This window comes from Rhamphochromis longiceps, linkage group LG1 (genome assembly GCF_057381845.1).
Source record: "Rhamphochromis longiceps isolate RC_006_pf linkage group LG1, R_longiceps_female_GT1.1, whole genome shotgun sequence".
NCBI lineage: Eukaryota > Metazoa > Chordata > Actinopteri > Cichliformes > Cichlidae > Rhamphochromis > Rhamphochromis longiceps.
The window spans coordinates 23,551,468-23,567,847 of record NC_140557.1 but is presented as its reverse complement, the minus strand read 5'-3'; the positions used below and the strand labels follow the sequence as shown (position 1 = coordinate 23,567,847).

The window sequence follows — 16,380 nt, the reverse complement described above, 5'->3', positions numbered from 1 at the left end:
TTATAGCCAACATGTACAAAGAAATCATTAAATTCATTTGCATTAAATTAAAGCATTCTTTCCCCTTTTGCATTGTTTCTTTTCTTTTTAAAGGCAGATGAAACCCTTTCTGGCAGTGGAGGTTATATTTATTACACATATACCTTAATTTAAATCTCTCACATGACGCATATAAAAATGCACTTTTGTCTTTTACAGAATCCTTCTGCGGGGGGCAAAAGTATTTCCACTTGTGTGACACAGGAAAACATTTTGGAGCACAGAGAAAATCTAACCACTGTGGGGTAGTGTTTCTCTTCACAAGAATTTGGCTACACCCACAAATACATTAATAAAGAAAAGATCATAAAAATAATATGCACTTTCACCTCACCTGTCTTTGCTTGGACTGAAATGTCATACTACATGGACTTCTACTGTGTGGACGTACAAAATAAATGCAGATCTCAATGTTTTTTTTGTTGCAAACTCTCAGTAAATAGTGCTCCTATTCAGTAATATTGTTTACAGTTCTTTTTTTTTAATTATTATCTCTTTTATTGGGACAGCTGTTGAACATAACAGCAGTTTGCCTTTTTACATTTTCTTTGCTGTCACATTTTAACTTATAATTGAAAAATAAAGAAGACAGAAAAAGAAGAGAAAAGAAAGAAGAAAAAAAACAAAAACAAAACAAAAACAACCCCCCCCCCCCCCCCCCCCCCCCAAAAAAAAAAAAAAACCCAACAACAAACAAAAAAACAAAAAAAAAAAACAAAAAACTAAGGTTAGGAGGCAGCAGGGCTGGTAGGTTTACGTAGAACTCAGGGTTGTAACATCATACACAACATCACACCTCATATGCTTAACATAGTCTGTCCATTTAGACCATATTCCGTAGAAGGTATCCCTCTGAAGTTTAAGAGAAAATGACACTTTTTCCATCGTATAGATCTCTTGTACAGAATGTATCCAGTCTTCTATCGTTGGTGGTTCAGGCTTAAGCCATCTTCTCGTAAGAGGCTTTTTACTTGCGGCCAGAAGGATATACAAGAGTCTTCTGTCGTTGGAATTCAGTTTATCCACTGGTGCATTGCATAAAAACATGGTCTCAAAAGTTGAAAGAAAAACAAATGAAAATACATTTTGTAAATGATCATGGATTAGAGACCAATACTGGCGAATATCTTTACAGTCTCAAAAGATGTGGAAATGTTTAGCTCCATCTCCCCCACATCTCCAACATTTATCACCAATTCCTCGATATCTTTGTTGAGCAGGGGTAATGAAAAATCTCATAATGCTTTTCCAGCAAAATTCACGCCAAACATTAGACCCAGTGGTAGCCCACTGTATCTTGCATGCGTGAGCCCAACACTTCTCTGTAATTGTCAAATTACCCTCCTTTTCCCACTTCGCTTTAATATACAGAGTGCTGTCGTTTTTACACCGCCGGATGCTGTTATATAATTTAGAAATAATTTTACTTTGCACTTCAGATTTGGTTAGTAATAAGAATGTTTCTACAAATTGTAATTTGTTTAGGTTCACTTTTAAGTTTTGATTAAAATAATTTCTGATCTGTAGATATCTAAAAAAATCATCAGATCCCAAGTCATGTTTACTCCTTATAGATTCAAAGCTTTGAAATGCACCCTTATGGACAAATGAATAATAATTGGTTATACCTTTTGAAATCCAGTTTTTGAATCTATTATCATATTGATTTGGAGTAAAATCTGAATGATATGCACACCATCTTAAAACCTTAGAGGCATTTTCCAAACCACCAATTTTTATTACTTCTTTCCAAGCTGATATCATTATTTGTAGTATAGGTTTATCTGCCATATGTATTTTATTCTGCAATTTTATGTCCGATATTAAAGCTGAAACTGGTATTTCCTTTACTATTGTTCCTTCAACATCTTTCCATCCGGCGGTGTAGTTTGGACAACAGAGACAAATCAGCGGTCTTAACTGAGCTGCACAATAATATTCTCGTAGACAGGGAAGCCCACCACCTCCCTTTTCTTTCTTTAATTGAAGCGTTTTATATTTAACTCTAGCTTTTTTCCCATTCCAGATATATTTTGACAATGTTCTATCCCATACCGCAAACTGTTTTTGTGGTATGGTAATCGGTAGAGACTGAAACAAATACAGCAGTCAGGAAGAATATTTAATCTGATTGATTCAATCCTGGAGTGTAGGTCCAGAAATGGAATAGTGTTCCATCTTTGTATATCTGATTTTATGGATTCATTTAGAGGGGCATAGTTGGCATTGAACATTTTGGTGAAGTCACGATGTATTACCACCCCTAAATACCTAATGCTATCTGCATCCCATTTCCATTTATAACGATTCTTGATTTCGACTGGTGGTTCATAATTTAAAGTTAATACCTGCGTTTTATTTATATTGACCTTATATCCCCATAAAGAACCATACTGTGATAGTGCTTCCATGAGATGGGGGAGTGCCTGTGAGGGACACGTTAATGTTAAAAGTAAGTCGTCAGCAAATAATGCTAATTTCTGTTCCCCTCATGGCGTTCGTACTCCTGTTATATGCTGACTCTGCCTAATCCACTGACTTAATGGTTCTATAAACAAAGCAAAAAGCAGCGGTGAAATGCAGCAACCCTCGTTCCAGTATAAATGATTCGGTGAGGTCCCCATTGATTTTGATTTTAGCTGTTGGTTTGTTGTATAACTCTGAGATAATATCAATTATAGATTTATCAAAATTAAACTTCTCAAGCACTTTGTATAAAAAGGACCATCTCACTGAGTCAAACGCCTTCTCGGCATCTAAGCTTAACACTAAGGTCTCTAATTTTTGTTTGTCAACTTGCCGCAATATGTGCAAAACCTTTCTGATGTTGTCCTGGGCCTGTCTATGTTTAATAAAACCCGTTTGTTCATTATGTATTAACCTAGGTAATATCATTTCTAGTCTCTTAGAGATAATAGATGTGAACAACTTGTAGTCAATATTCAATACACTGATTGGGCGATAGTTGCTACATTCTAATTTATCTTTTCCTTCTTTTGGTATAATGGAAATTATTGCTTCCCTCCATGAAGGAGGGATAATTTTCTTTTCCATTACCCAATTAAATGTCTTTATCATGGTGGGGATCAAATGATCCTGCATTATTTTATACCATTCAGGGCCAAACCCATCTGGCCCTGCCATTTTCCCTCCCTTTAATCTTTTAATTGCCAAGTAAATTTCTTCTTTAGTTATTGTGGACAACAGCATTTTATTTTGTTCCTCTGTCACACCTTGCAACTTTAGACCTGACAAGAAAATATTGACAATAGAGTTGTTATCTACAGGAGATTGGGAGTAAAGTTTTCTGTAGTAATTCTGGAAGCATAGTTTAATTTTCCCCAGTTCAGTTTCTATTTGTCCATTAAGAGGATTCTTATTGTTTACAGTTCTAAACAGGTGTACTCTCTGCAGCACTACCTAAAATTAATAACCTCAGTCTAGAAGTAAATTAAGTGTGTTTTGATCTTTAGCCTAATTTCTTAGTCAATTAGATACCATGCATGAGAAATTAATCTATAATTACAGTGTGCAGATGTTAAATAATCACTTATTTAAAAATTCAATAAATACATTGCTCATAAAGTTGCACATTCAGATGACATTAATCTTTGTGAGGTCCATGGCTTCCTACATAATCACCTGAAAAAGAACATTTTCATAGGAATCTGCAGTCCCCCCCCCCCCCCACCTCGCCCAAAAAGAAAGGATAGTCGAAACAAAACAAAAATTGCAGTACGCCCTTCCTGCTTCCATAGGAATTAGGGGGTAGTGCTGCTAATCAAATTCATTTGATTAACTGATTATCGTCAAGTGTCTGATTGTCACGGACCCAGTTCCAGGGATTCGGGGTCCGTGAGCAGTCTGGACTACTATTGTAGTTATTATCATTATTATTGTGGTTATTGTTATTATGGTTGTGTCTGCTGTCCTGTTTTCCGTGTTGGTGTACTGTCAGGTGTTTATGGGTGTGTGAGGGTGCGGTCGTGGCAGGCACTTTTAGGCCTGGTTGGTGTGGCCCTGCCAGCTGACCGGTCCCACCCAGGAATCCACACACACCTGGCACCGATCAAGCCTCGTCAGAGGAGCTTCAAAACAGTGTGGCTGAGAGCTCCTCGACGCTGGATCGTTGAGTGACTTCCCATCAGTCTTAGTTTATCGTGCAAGGTTAGTGCAAGTCTGCCGTTAGGTTTTGTACTCACGGCTGCCTTTTGGTATGTGTGTTTCCTCAGGAGGAATTGTGGCGACCAGGAGGCAGCACACGGACAGTACACAGGGAACGGAGACAGAGCACGGAGCACGGGATAAAGGAGAAGACACGGAACGGGAGTTGGGATCGCACGGGGAATTTATTGTTGTTTGGATTGTCACCACTGTAAATAAACGCACTGCCTTCAGCGCCAAGTCCTGCATTTTGGGTCCTCATTTCTCACATCCCCACGGTCTGCCAGCCAGACCGTGACACTGATGGTCTGGAGGATTCAGATGTGCATTGACACAATGCCACAATATTCCTAGAAGTGAATGCAAACTGACACTAAGGTCAGACTGTGCAATGTACAGAGAAACTGAAAATAAAGAGCTACATCTCAGACTCTACAAGCCTTGTTAACATGTAGAAAGAAGATAGAAGCAGAGCTTCGGTTTGCAAAGCTGCATCTGAACAAACCACAAGACTCTTGGATCAGTGTCCTAAATCCAGATGTTCAGCATGGCAGTGAAACTGCACTACTGCACTGCAAATTATCTGGTGCTTGCCATGATTTAAAATCTTATTTTTAGACAGGCCAGATTATTTGCCTTGTTTTAAAAAAGATTTACTTGTTTCTAAGTCTGGATTTTAGATAATAAACTTAAATCGAGAATAACCATATAATTGTGTCTATATTAGTACAGAAATCCAGAAATGGGAAGAATAACTCTTAAAATAGCCTACATTAGGTCTCTCACCAGATGTCTCTCAAAATATCACTTGTTTCAAGATAGAGTGACAAACTCAATTTGCTTGATTTAGGAAATTCACACAAGGCATCTGTTGAAAATATTATTTATTCAAAATCATGTCTGACTTCAAAGTTGTACATATAAGGGAAAAAAATTAACCACAATTTATGATACAAATCACATTTCAAAGACAGCTGTTTGTCCCAGCATGCCAGCATTATGTGGTACAACATTGACATTGGTTTAGGGAACATTTAATGACTGTCAACTTATATCATCACAAACTACACTAAGCCAATACTTGGTGCAACCCTAATCTTAAGGGTGATTTCTATGGGAAATAATATCAGAAAGACTGTATTTGATTGGAACAAACACACTGTCCTTAAAACTAATAGAAAAGTATGAAGTGTAATCAATGAGCTCATGGGCTAATTCTGTAGCTTGAGCAACAATGGGCACAGTTACTTCATATGCCAATAAGTCTTCATTTAAATTCAAAGTTTCATAGCATTGGTACTCAAAAGCAATAAAAGATGAGTCAATCAAAAAGATATCCTTTATCAGTCCAAACACAGGGAAAGTGCCATCCACATCTGCAATAATCATGGACTTCCCAGCAATGTATTTATTGCCATTTAGAACATACCATTTCACTGAGACAACAGACTGCATGACATCTATTCCAAAAAATTCTTTAATTTTTTTCCTAACATATTCATTATTTTTAACAGCTGATACTGGCCCGGATTCCTTTTCTTTCGCAAAAATAGGATGTTCAGTGCCTATTTCATTTTGACAACACTCAAGAAATTGATTGTGGTTTGCTAGGGATTTACAAACATTTTTAAAATTTAACTTAGAAGCCCACTGTTTAAAATAGGAGTGCTTTGCCTCAAAGCGCATGCACATACTCCTTATTAAAGGTCCAAGGGATAAGATTTGACTGGGAAGATGCAACATATAATGTTGCTTAGGTATTATATTGGCTTCGGGAAAAAGTTGCTTGAACTGATACAGGTGTTCTTCAATCATATTTCTCAGTTGCAATACAGTTTGTAAAGAAATAATGGGAGCAAGAACTATTTGAACTATCATAATTAACTTTCTAATAAATACAACATACTCACTCTCCACACCATACAAAAGAAAAAGTAATATTTTTAAAAGAATTAGCATCTGTCCACAAGACTGTTTCAATTTGTTGTCGTTAGCCGCTAAAGTGCCAAAGCTAATAGGACATGGTTTATCCCGTATTTCAAGAGGTGAGTAAGGAAAATTTTGAATGTCTGAATTAAACTTGTCTAATTCCAATTGTCCTGAGAGAATTAGGTGTTTTAATACAAATTTAACTTCCATTGATGCAACACCTTCAAAAATAACATGCATTATGTCCTGTGGAGTTTGTTTGATCAGGTCAAATGCAGGAACATCAACTAGTCTGCTTCTTCTATTAATTCCATAAGTAGTTTTGAGGGACGCTTTCAATAAATCTGTGCTTGCTTTATCTATTTCAAAACACTGCCTGATATGTTTCTCCAGAGTTCTTTGAACAAACTTCTTCTCCTCAAAAACACTTTGCATATCATCAAAGTTGCATTCACAGTGTCTACATTTGCTATAAGCAAAACCAATCCCTTCTTTAAAGCCAGCAATCTCATGCTGGGCTAGCATGTCTCCGCAAATGGCTATAACAGCACCAAACAATTCAATTTCACCATTTGACATTTCAATCCTTACACCATTGTAAAGCAGTGATAGATCTTGAAGTATTCTTTTCAGTACAACATCAATACCCCACTGAGAAATGTCACTTGCTTTAGCAATAGCAAGAAGTCGTATTGCAGCTAACTTTGACCTAAATTTTGGATCAATATTTCCTAAAGTATAATAAAACATGACCAATTTGTTTGCAGAAGCATGGGACCCTAAGGGGTTACATATTTCAATTTCATCTGTGTACAGTATTAATTGCAATGCATTTGGCCTCTGAGAAAACAAGGGGTGAGATGTAAAGAGGGACCCGTCTCTAAAATCATAGAAGAATCCCTCTCTGCTTCTTTGTGGTGCAGTGTTCAACATGGTAAAGATTCTCTCATTAGTCATTAACTGCTTTAGACTTTCAATTAATGGTACATAGTAAAAACTTTTGTTCCTTAAGGACATGACCCTTGAAAGACCTTGCTTTACCCAACATATCTTCTGGGATACTACTACTTCCTCGGCGTTGACTGGACAGAACATTTCCCCTATGGCTCTACACTGTCCATATGCAATGGTGGAGAAAGGATCCATGAATTTATCAAATGTAGCCAAAGCCTCATCTTGAAGCTGAGTGGTTCCCTCGGCATTATCTTCAAACACTGTCTTCATTCTTTCCTTGAGCGTATCCAAAAGAACAGCCTGATACTGTTGCACTCCTGAGATGATATGTTTGACCGTTCTCTGTGAAAACATTTGAAACAAAAGTAACTTATTCTGCATTTATATTAAAAAAAAAATTCTGAATTCCATTATGAACAAGTAAGACATTGATTGCCTTATGTAATGTATTGATCCATTAAGACTATAACATACCTGTGATAAGTGGCACTGTTCTTGAACACTGATAGCAAAAGCTGCAGCAGATCTGGTAATATCGTGTCTGGTAAAGGATGTTTTAGCAACAGCTTCTTCCTTTAGAGCAGAAAAACAAAGTTAGTCCAAACTCCTGGCCAATTATAGAAATTCTTACATAACAGGTATAATCAGTTACACCTAATGATTGGTCCATTAAAAAACAAAGTGCATGACAGTGATTAGTGTTACAGTTGTGAATATTCAATATAATATAAGATAATATAATATTCATTCTTTGGAATAAAGAAAAAAAATGGAAAAGAAATCAAAGACAAAGAAACAATAAAAAAGGGGTTGTCCATTGTTTTGATGAGGCTAGGGATTGGATTCATGAGAATGAGATTTTATCTTTTTAAATAATGAATTTTTGTTCGCACTTAGATATTAGTTTCTTTACATGTTTGTTGTATTTATTAAATTATTTATGTATTTTTAAATCACGTAATTTAGATTTGCACTTAGAATTTATGTTAGTATTAGTATATGGATATATTTTATTGTATGCATTTATTAATTTATTTAATTTTCAAAAAAATCATTCTTATCCATGTTTTGGCAGTATTTCTAGCCAACAGATTTTTTTACAGTGCTTCCAAATACTCTGTGTCTTACCTGAAACTGTAATTCCTACGAGATACCCAAATTGCTGTCACATTGAACGATTTAAACGCGCTGAGAGTGTCTTTGATGCAAACTTCACCAGGAGACATGCCAGCCGCAGAGTGTGTGCCTTCTCCGGCTGCAGCATAGCCTGTACTATCTACACTGAACTGCTATTCTGTTTATTTGTTTTTCATTTCATCCTGCAGGATGAAATTGTGATTTAAAATCCAACCATGGTGGAAATCGCTTGTAACAGTTTGAAGAACAATATCTAGCGGTATAATATCGCGAGATCTCGTTAAATTTCTCTTGATTAAAAATGGAGAAAATGATTAAAAGTAATATAGGACCAAATACGAGGAGTTAGACATAGCTAAATTTGTCATCAGAAGCCACACTACATTTTATTTAGTTTAACACTTACCGTGATCGGGCTGTCAACAACCTGAGGCTCCTGCACTTCAGGCCAAGATCCACCAGTTGATATTTCCACGGTGCTGGTTGTTGTTGCAGTACTACAGTTGGCAAAGACTGAAACACCAAAATTTTCCGATCCTAAAGAGTGGGATGTTGGGGGGATCCTCCATCCTCTTGGTGGGCTTCCATTCGTCAAATACAGAGGGTGCGTCCGTTTAATGTGGCGAAAGAATGAGTTAAAAACTCTGAAATCTTGTTCACAGCCATCTATTCCACAGTAAACCCAAAAATCCTGCCTTCGACCATGAGCTGCATTTATGTGGCTAAGGAGCACCTTCAGAGTTAAAGAAACAAAGATAAAACAGATCATACATCTCCAGAGCGCCATGGTGAACTGTTTTCGCGCAGTAGCAATGCAGCTTTACTTTACCGCTCTCCACTGAAGGCCACAGATGAGAGTGTGGGACCATGGGAAAGGTAGGCAATTTTAAAAATATATGCATCCTTAATTATCCAATTTTTCAGGTTTAAATTACATCAGTTATATTTATTTTTAGGCAATAAGTGTTTAAGACTGAATTTATATTTTTATTTTCTTTTTTTTTACTTAAAAAAAATTAAATATAAATAATTTTCTGCATGCGCATTCTCAGTTCCTGTCGTGACGTTACTTTCACGCGGGACAAACTCTTTTCCCCTGCTTTGTTAACCATCAGGACCGTTAGGAAGATCAAAATTATTTATCTAAACAAAGTGAACAGTAATTTAAGGTTGGTAACATTAAGTTGATTTGAAAAATACTATGGTACAACGGTGTTATTAAGATAAAGTCGTGTTTTGTGAGGGCTGCTAGTTAGCAATCTAGCTAATGTGTTAACTTTAGCTAAATGTTCTTATTTAAGCCGTAGGATATTTCCAGGTACTGTGAGTGGAGGCTTTGGAACCGAACTAGAGAACTGCTGTCACGGCATGGACAACTTTGACGATGCCATACTGTCTGTGTTGCAGGGTAAGTCTTATTTTTCAGTTATTTTGGTACGTTAGCTAAGCAGCCTTAGCATCTGTTAGCATCATTTCTGAAACTTGGAGCTAGGATTGCACTCTACTCTGAACTTTATCCACATTATAGCCTTGAGCTGTCTTTGCCTAAATAGACTTGGAACATCATTCTTGAAGACAGCCAAAAATAGTTTTATTGCATTCCCAAATATTTGATAAACTGTTTTAAGTTTGACATTTTATCCTGTTAATATTACTTATTGCTAAAATACATTTATTGACAAAAAAAATGACCTCAATATGTAATAAGCCACGCCCAGGAAAAGAGAAATAAATATCACTTTTGAAGTTGTTTTTCTCTTTTACAGCTGCGAATATTGATGAGGAAACTTTGAGGAGCTTTACCCGGGATGACCTAAAGGATCTTTTTCCGGGCCATGAAAATTTCTTCCGTAGAAAGAAGATTTGGGATTTTATCAGCCAAAAGGTAAATACACATTATACCACTAAGAAGATGATTACTGTCCATATTGTCTAGCATTAATTTGCCTAATTGTGTATTTTTGTTTATATCCCACAATTGTTATAGTTTAAGAGTACTGACCAAGATGCCAACACTTTCCATCGAAGCGAGAGTAACCCCTTAGGCTTTGATGTGTCACAATGTCAGCCTCAAACTTCCACTCCCATTTCCTACACTGCTGACAAAAAAATGAAAATGCCAGACCCACCAGAGTATGTGGTGTATACAGATTCAGAGTTGGACATGGTGCGCAGTCAGTACTTTGCATTGCTCCACAGTGGAAAGGAAAAGGACTGTAGGATGTCGAAGGAGCTATGTTGCAGACTTGTAAGGAACACCGTCACCAGCATGGTTGCAATCCTCCGTGCTAGTCCCATGGGGAAAGAAGTAACATACCCCTCCAAACTCGAAATGAGAGCAATGTCGCAGAAGATTGTCGACTATTACCCCATGTTACGTGATGCTGACACACACATGCCATACGTAAGTCATTCTTTACCCACTACAATATCTAAAATTCAGTGAGATAATAAAATGATGTACAAATATATATTATTTTACCACAGCTGACCATCTACACCAAACTGTACAAACGACTCCAAAATATGAAGTCTCCAAGGAAGAGGCAGGGCTCCATGCCACAACGAGGCAGGCCCAGGAAGACTCTTTTCAGCTCAGATGACACAGACAATGGGACTGAAGGTGACCTAAGTGGTGAAGCAAGTGGTTCAAGTGACTATACCATACTTCTTGAGAGCAATGATGACCTCAGTGAGGATAACTCAAATGCAGGTGTGTACTTTGGTCTGCTGTACTAATGACTTTTGGACATCTAAAACTTCAAAGAGACCACCTGCCCTCAGTTTTCTGTTCAGAGTACATCACAAGATTTATACAGTGTTGAGTATTTTCCTTAACTTTCTAGCTATTCCCTGTTATTACATTCTGTTCATCTTCTGTTTTTTCCTCAGAGAAAGAATCCCAATTGCCGCTACCCTCCACTGTACCAACTACGTCAAACAATACTACCCTGGCTTTACCACTATTATCCAAGTCAGCCTCATGCTCTGCACCCAGGGCTGATATAGGTCCTTCAACTGCACCTCCAGATGATGTTGTTGGTAAGTCCACCATCACCCTTATCTACCTCTGTCTGACTGTGGTTCCTCTTACAGCTCTTTCCAAAATATGGTTGCAGCAATGAACCCCGTTCTAAGTGTTTATTCCATAAATCATAGTGGTTTGGCATTAACTCGAGTAGGTGTGTAAAATCAACATATGATAGATCCCTCATTCCAGTTTGCCAGTTAGCCATAGTAAGTATTTTAACACTTTGTGTTGTAATGGGTGTTACTCAGTGCTGATTATTTACACATGTAAATCCTCATGCTGGTCACATCTATCATGCCTTATCACAGTGTTTCTGTCATAGATCAAATTACCTAAAATATTTTTATCCATCAGCTCATAATCACTGTTCACACTGATGTGAACGATATACACAGTAAACAACCTTTACCTTATTTTCACCACAGTTTTATTCACGGGCATCTTAAACTGTCGTTTTAATATTTGATTCTGTTCAAACTAACAATTAACATAAATCCATGATCATTATAAGAAAAGGACACAAAGGGAAATGATCAGGACATATAGGGTCAGTTCATTACTCAAACATATTTAACCTAAACATTAATTCTCAGAAATAGTATACTTAAAAACAACCATGCAACTAGAAATGACTGATTAGAAAAATCTGAATTTTGTGAAGTCTAGTTACACCATGTCTTACAATTGCTCTTTGCTTTCCCTAGCAGACCATGACAGCCTGAAGATGCAGGCAAGACATTACAAAACCTTGAGCAACATGTACAGGAAACCCAATGCAAAACCCAACCAAAGTGACGTTGCTCAAATTTTGGACCTGGAGTTTGAGGCCAGACGAACTTTTATTGACGCAGATATTACAAGGGAAGAAGACAGGCCCAGAAAAATATTTGAAGCATACCCGTGCTTCAAAGACATACAAAATGTAAGTTCAACTACCTTCAGTTAAATTCCTTGCTTTCTCTGGATAGGTTTAGTTAGTTTGACTAACTGAGCACAACTTTGTCATAGGCGATGGATGAACTGCGTCGCATCATTGGTGGCTCCAACTGCAAATACATAGATCAAATGAAGGGTCGATGGGCAGAGTTTTGTTCGAAAGTGCAGTTCTATGGCATTTGGAAGAAGGTCCTGAAACCTCCTCTCCCCTTGGATGTACGTGGAGGTAAGTGGCCTTTTCATACATTAAATCCACACATCAGATATGTTCGGATTGCTTTGTTGAGATACTTTTCTCTGTTCACAGTGGATTTTACTGTCACTCTCTTCAATGCACTTCCATCTCTTTTTCCTTCAAAAACTACACCACCAAAGCGGCTGGGAAGTGCCAGTGAGGCTCTCCTTCATATCCTCAAGGTGAGAACAGCTGCAATACCAGCCACTGTAACTTGTACTCCATTTACTTGTATTGTTATTATTAATATTATTATTTTGCTTTTCCTGCTTAATAAGAGTAGGTCGAAGTTCAATTCAGCAGGGATTAAATTACTCCTTATTCAGGATTTCTTAATTGTTATTCAAAACCTACTCCAGAGAGGCAGCACAGAGCAAAAGCACATTGCAGTTAGGATACAAGTAGAAGCAGTAAAATGATATATTTAAAAAGGCCTTCAAAAACTAGAATATGTAACAAAGTTAAAAGAAATTGTTTTAAAAAACAAATGAGAAAAAAAGCACAAATAGACATGATAAAAATGCTGCAAATTAGAGAAAATTCATGCTCAGAATTAATACATTTCCAAAATTTCATATTTATGTAAGTCAGATATTTTATATTTATTTCTTCTATTCCAACAGTAAATCAGTTGGAGCATTCTAAACTCTTGATATTGCTATTTGTGTCTTAAGCTGTTTGGATGCACAGCAACCCTTTCATTGAAAATCTTGAAGAATTTGTCCTTTTTTTGTGCTTTTCTAGCCGGGTGAAGATGCAATGCTATACCTGGAGAAGCGGCCTCTCTCCTCCCCAGTGCTGCTTTTTGATGGAACAACCAGCATTGTTGCTGTAGGAAACATACCAGTGACCACTCTCCCCTTGGAGGATTTCTGGGAAGGAATGTTGGTGTTGATGGCATATTACTACACCTTGCACTTAACATACCCAAAATGTGTTGCAACGGTCCTCTCTGTCATACAAACTGAGGTAATCACTGATGCCATCCATGATCAAGATGCCACTAGTGCATATAAGAAAGCAATAGCTGAGTGGAAGTCGTTCTTTGAAAAATAGGTAAATACCAAGCAGGATTTTATCAGGTCATTTGCAGTTTGTTTAGTTTTGTAGTACGTTTGTACAACTTTGTTCCTAATTTGCCTAGCAATGTCCTGAGAAACGGCTTTACTTAAGATGCTTTACAAATGAAAGTTGTTGTTTTTTTTTCTTAGTGACACTTTACCTGAGGCATGTAAAGTTTTAAGTCAGTAATGCCATTATTTATAACATTGTGAGACTATGTGACTGTCACAAAAGTTTAAGGCCAAAACTGTAATTTTTTTTCTGTGTTTAGGCCTTTTAAAGGGTTGATTTAGACTTTTAGGGATTGTGCAGCAGCCCTATTTTGTTTAAAAAAAAGGATTTTGTTCTCATGAGAGAAATAAATGTTGGCATATCACTCTTGTCCTGGTTGTGATTTCAGTAGAAGCCAAGGAGTAGGAAAAAGGTCTGTTTTAAGGTTTTTTTTTGCCTGGATTTAATATTGATTCGGCTCTATTTTAAGATAAGCCAACCTGAATCAAGAAACAAATTAATCATATTTCACTAATATTGAGTAGTTTTTCATAGTATTAGAACTATTTTTCTCGTTGCAGTGCATTCATTTGCTGCAAGTAAGAATTCAAAACATAAAAAAAGACTGTAATTTAGCATATTTAACTAATATTTGGGACTTGATATCAAGTAATTTTATCTTAAATTGAGCTCTTTAAAGCTTATTTTAACCCTCTTCAATTCTCAAATGTGTTCTTTTATTTCTGGATTAAAAAATCTTATTTCAAGATTTCTTATTAAGTAAAATAAACTTGCTGCATGGACAGATAATTTCACTTGTTTTCAGTGCTTTTTGTATCAAATGTAGTATTTTTTTCCTAAATATAGACTAGCCATTTTTGCAGTGTGAAGTTCTGAATCATCTTCTTATGACCTTTGACAGTGGAGTCTTTGTGCTTATCCTGTTAGACCTCAGTGCAGCATTCTGTACCGCTGATGATAACATTTTAATACAGAGAAGAGAATACACTGTTGTTATTAAGCTGCAATGTTTGAGCCATATCTATCAGATAGATTCCAATTTGTTCTAGAAAATGGGAAGTCTTCTTCACACACAAAAGTTAGTCATGGAGTTACACTGTGTTCTGTGTTGGGATCACTCTTATACCCACTTCCGTTCAGCAAGATTATCAGAAACCCTGTGCATATTTTCACTGCTGGGCAGATGATACCCAGCTTTATTTGTCCATCAAGCCAGATGACACAAATCAATTAGTTGAGACTTCCTTGAAACATGTTTTCTAATCAGATACTTAATTCTGATGGAATTATTTTGGCCTCCAGCAACACTGTGAGAAATCTTTTAGTCATTTTTGATCAGGATTTGTCCATCAGAGCCCATATCAAACAAATATGTAGGGCTGTTCTATCATCTGCACAATATCTTTAAATTTACTTCCTGTCTCAGATTGATGTTGTAAAACTAGTTCATGAGCTCATTACTTCTTGGCTGGACGACTTTAATTCATTTTTATCAGATTGTTGTAAAAGTTCTGTGAAAAGCTTCAGTTGATTCAAAACACTGTACTGAGCCAGCTAACAAGGACGAGAAAGAGTGGCCATGTTTCTCCTCTATCACCTTCCTTCCTTAGCTCTCTACTAAATCCAGAATTTAATGTAAAATCCTTTTCCCCACATACAAAATCTTGAATAACCAGGCCCCATCATATCTTAAAGACCTCATAGTAGCTTATAATCCTAACAGAACACTTCACTCTTAGACTGCTGGCTTACTTGTGGTTCTTAGAGTTTCTAAAAGTAGAATGGGAGGCAGAGCCTTCAGCTTTCAGGCCCCTCTCCTGTGGAACTAGCTTCCATTTTAGATTCAGGAGATACACATCATCTCCAGATTCTTTCCTTTTTCATTAAGTCTTTTATAGGGATGGTTATCGTTTAGGTTTTATCCGATACCGGTGCCAAATCGGTACTTTTGAAACGGTGCCGGTGCTCAAACCGGTGCTTAGAGAATGGAGAACACAAAATTGGTCCAAAAACCTCTCATGTTCAGCTGTTTTTTTTGTAAAAAGATAACAATGTTAGCCTTTTCTGCAGCTATGGGGCATATATGGTATCACTCTTGGCTGGAAGCAGTGCTTAAACAATGGAAAAAACACAAACTTTGTCCTAAACCTCTCATGTTTAACTGTTTTCCACTTTTTCTTTGGTCATTTTAGCCTTTTTGGCCAGGGTGAAGGGAGTATCTGCCATGTTTACTAGTTCACCTTACATGCATTAATGTAATAACATGGTTAGCCTACTCAACGTAGATTACACACGAACAACATTAAGCTACTCACGCAGAGAAGAACGGCTGCTGCTGCATCATCGTCCGTCATCATTTCTGCTACACTGGCAGGGCTAGGGGCCAGGACTCTCCTCTTCGGGTTTTTGGGGGATGTTGCATAACAGGCAACCCACCCGCAGTAGATGTGCTCGGTGTGAGGTCTCGCAGCAAGCTATCAAATACGGCGCATTTCTCGGCTTTAAAAAAAAACGGTATGCGTCGCCAGGTGTTTCATCGGATTCGAGGTGTTACCTCCTTTGACAGTATCACAGTATCAGCTTAAAGCACTTGTTGCAGGCTGCTGAGTTTGCATCTGTTGCTGTGAAGTACAGCCAGACTTTTGACCGCTTCGCCTTGGGCATTTTTAATCTGTAGCTCTGCTCTAAAAGACCGTACGTACCTGGGCCCGCCTACTATCCTCGGAAACGTAAAATGATTGGCTAGAAGTGTATCACAGCTCAGGAAAAAAAAGCACCGAAATAAAGCACAGAAATGTGCACTGCTTTTCGGTCTGGTTACTACCGTTTATGTCAGAACCGGTGCCATCATGGCACCGGACACCGGTACCCATCCCTAGTC

The 16,380-nt window shown here is 37.4% G+C and overlaps 1 protein-coding gene across 4 annotated transcripts; it reads left to right on the top strand.

Moving 5' to 3' along the window:
- Positions 1 to 7,421: 7,421 nt before the first annotated feature.
- Positions 7,422 to 13,862, top strand: LOC146678741 (uncharacterized). Of its 4 annotated transcripts, none has more exons than XM_085402724.1 (10): positions 7,422 to 9,099; positions 9,542 to 9,631; positions 9,990 to 10,108; positions 10,211 to 10,627; positions 10,711 to 10,936; positions 11,116 to 11,265; positions 11,959 to 12,176; positions 12,263 to 12,416; positions 12,498 to 12,607; positions 13,170 to 13,862. In XM_085402724.1, the coding sequence occupies exons 1-10, from the start codon at positions 9,075 to 9,077 to the stop codon at positions 13,479 to 13,481; spliced, it is 1,821 nt and encodes a 606-aa protein (XP_085258850.1). In that variant the 5' UTR covers positions 7,422 to 9,074; the 3' UTR covers positions 13,482 to 13,862. The 4 variants fall into 4 exon arrangements, with proteins under 4 accessions (XP_085258850.1, XP_085258851.1, XP_085258849.1 ...); XM_085402725.1 differs by having other exon boundaries at positions 9,525 to 9,631; XM_085402723.1 differs by having other exon boundaries at positions 7,422 to 9,392; positions 9,525 to 9,631; positions 11,962 to 12,176.
- The last annotated feature ends 2,518 nt before the right edge of the window (positions 13,863 to 16,380 follow it).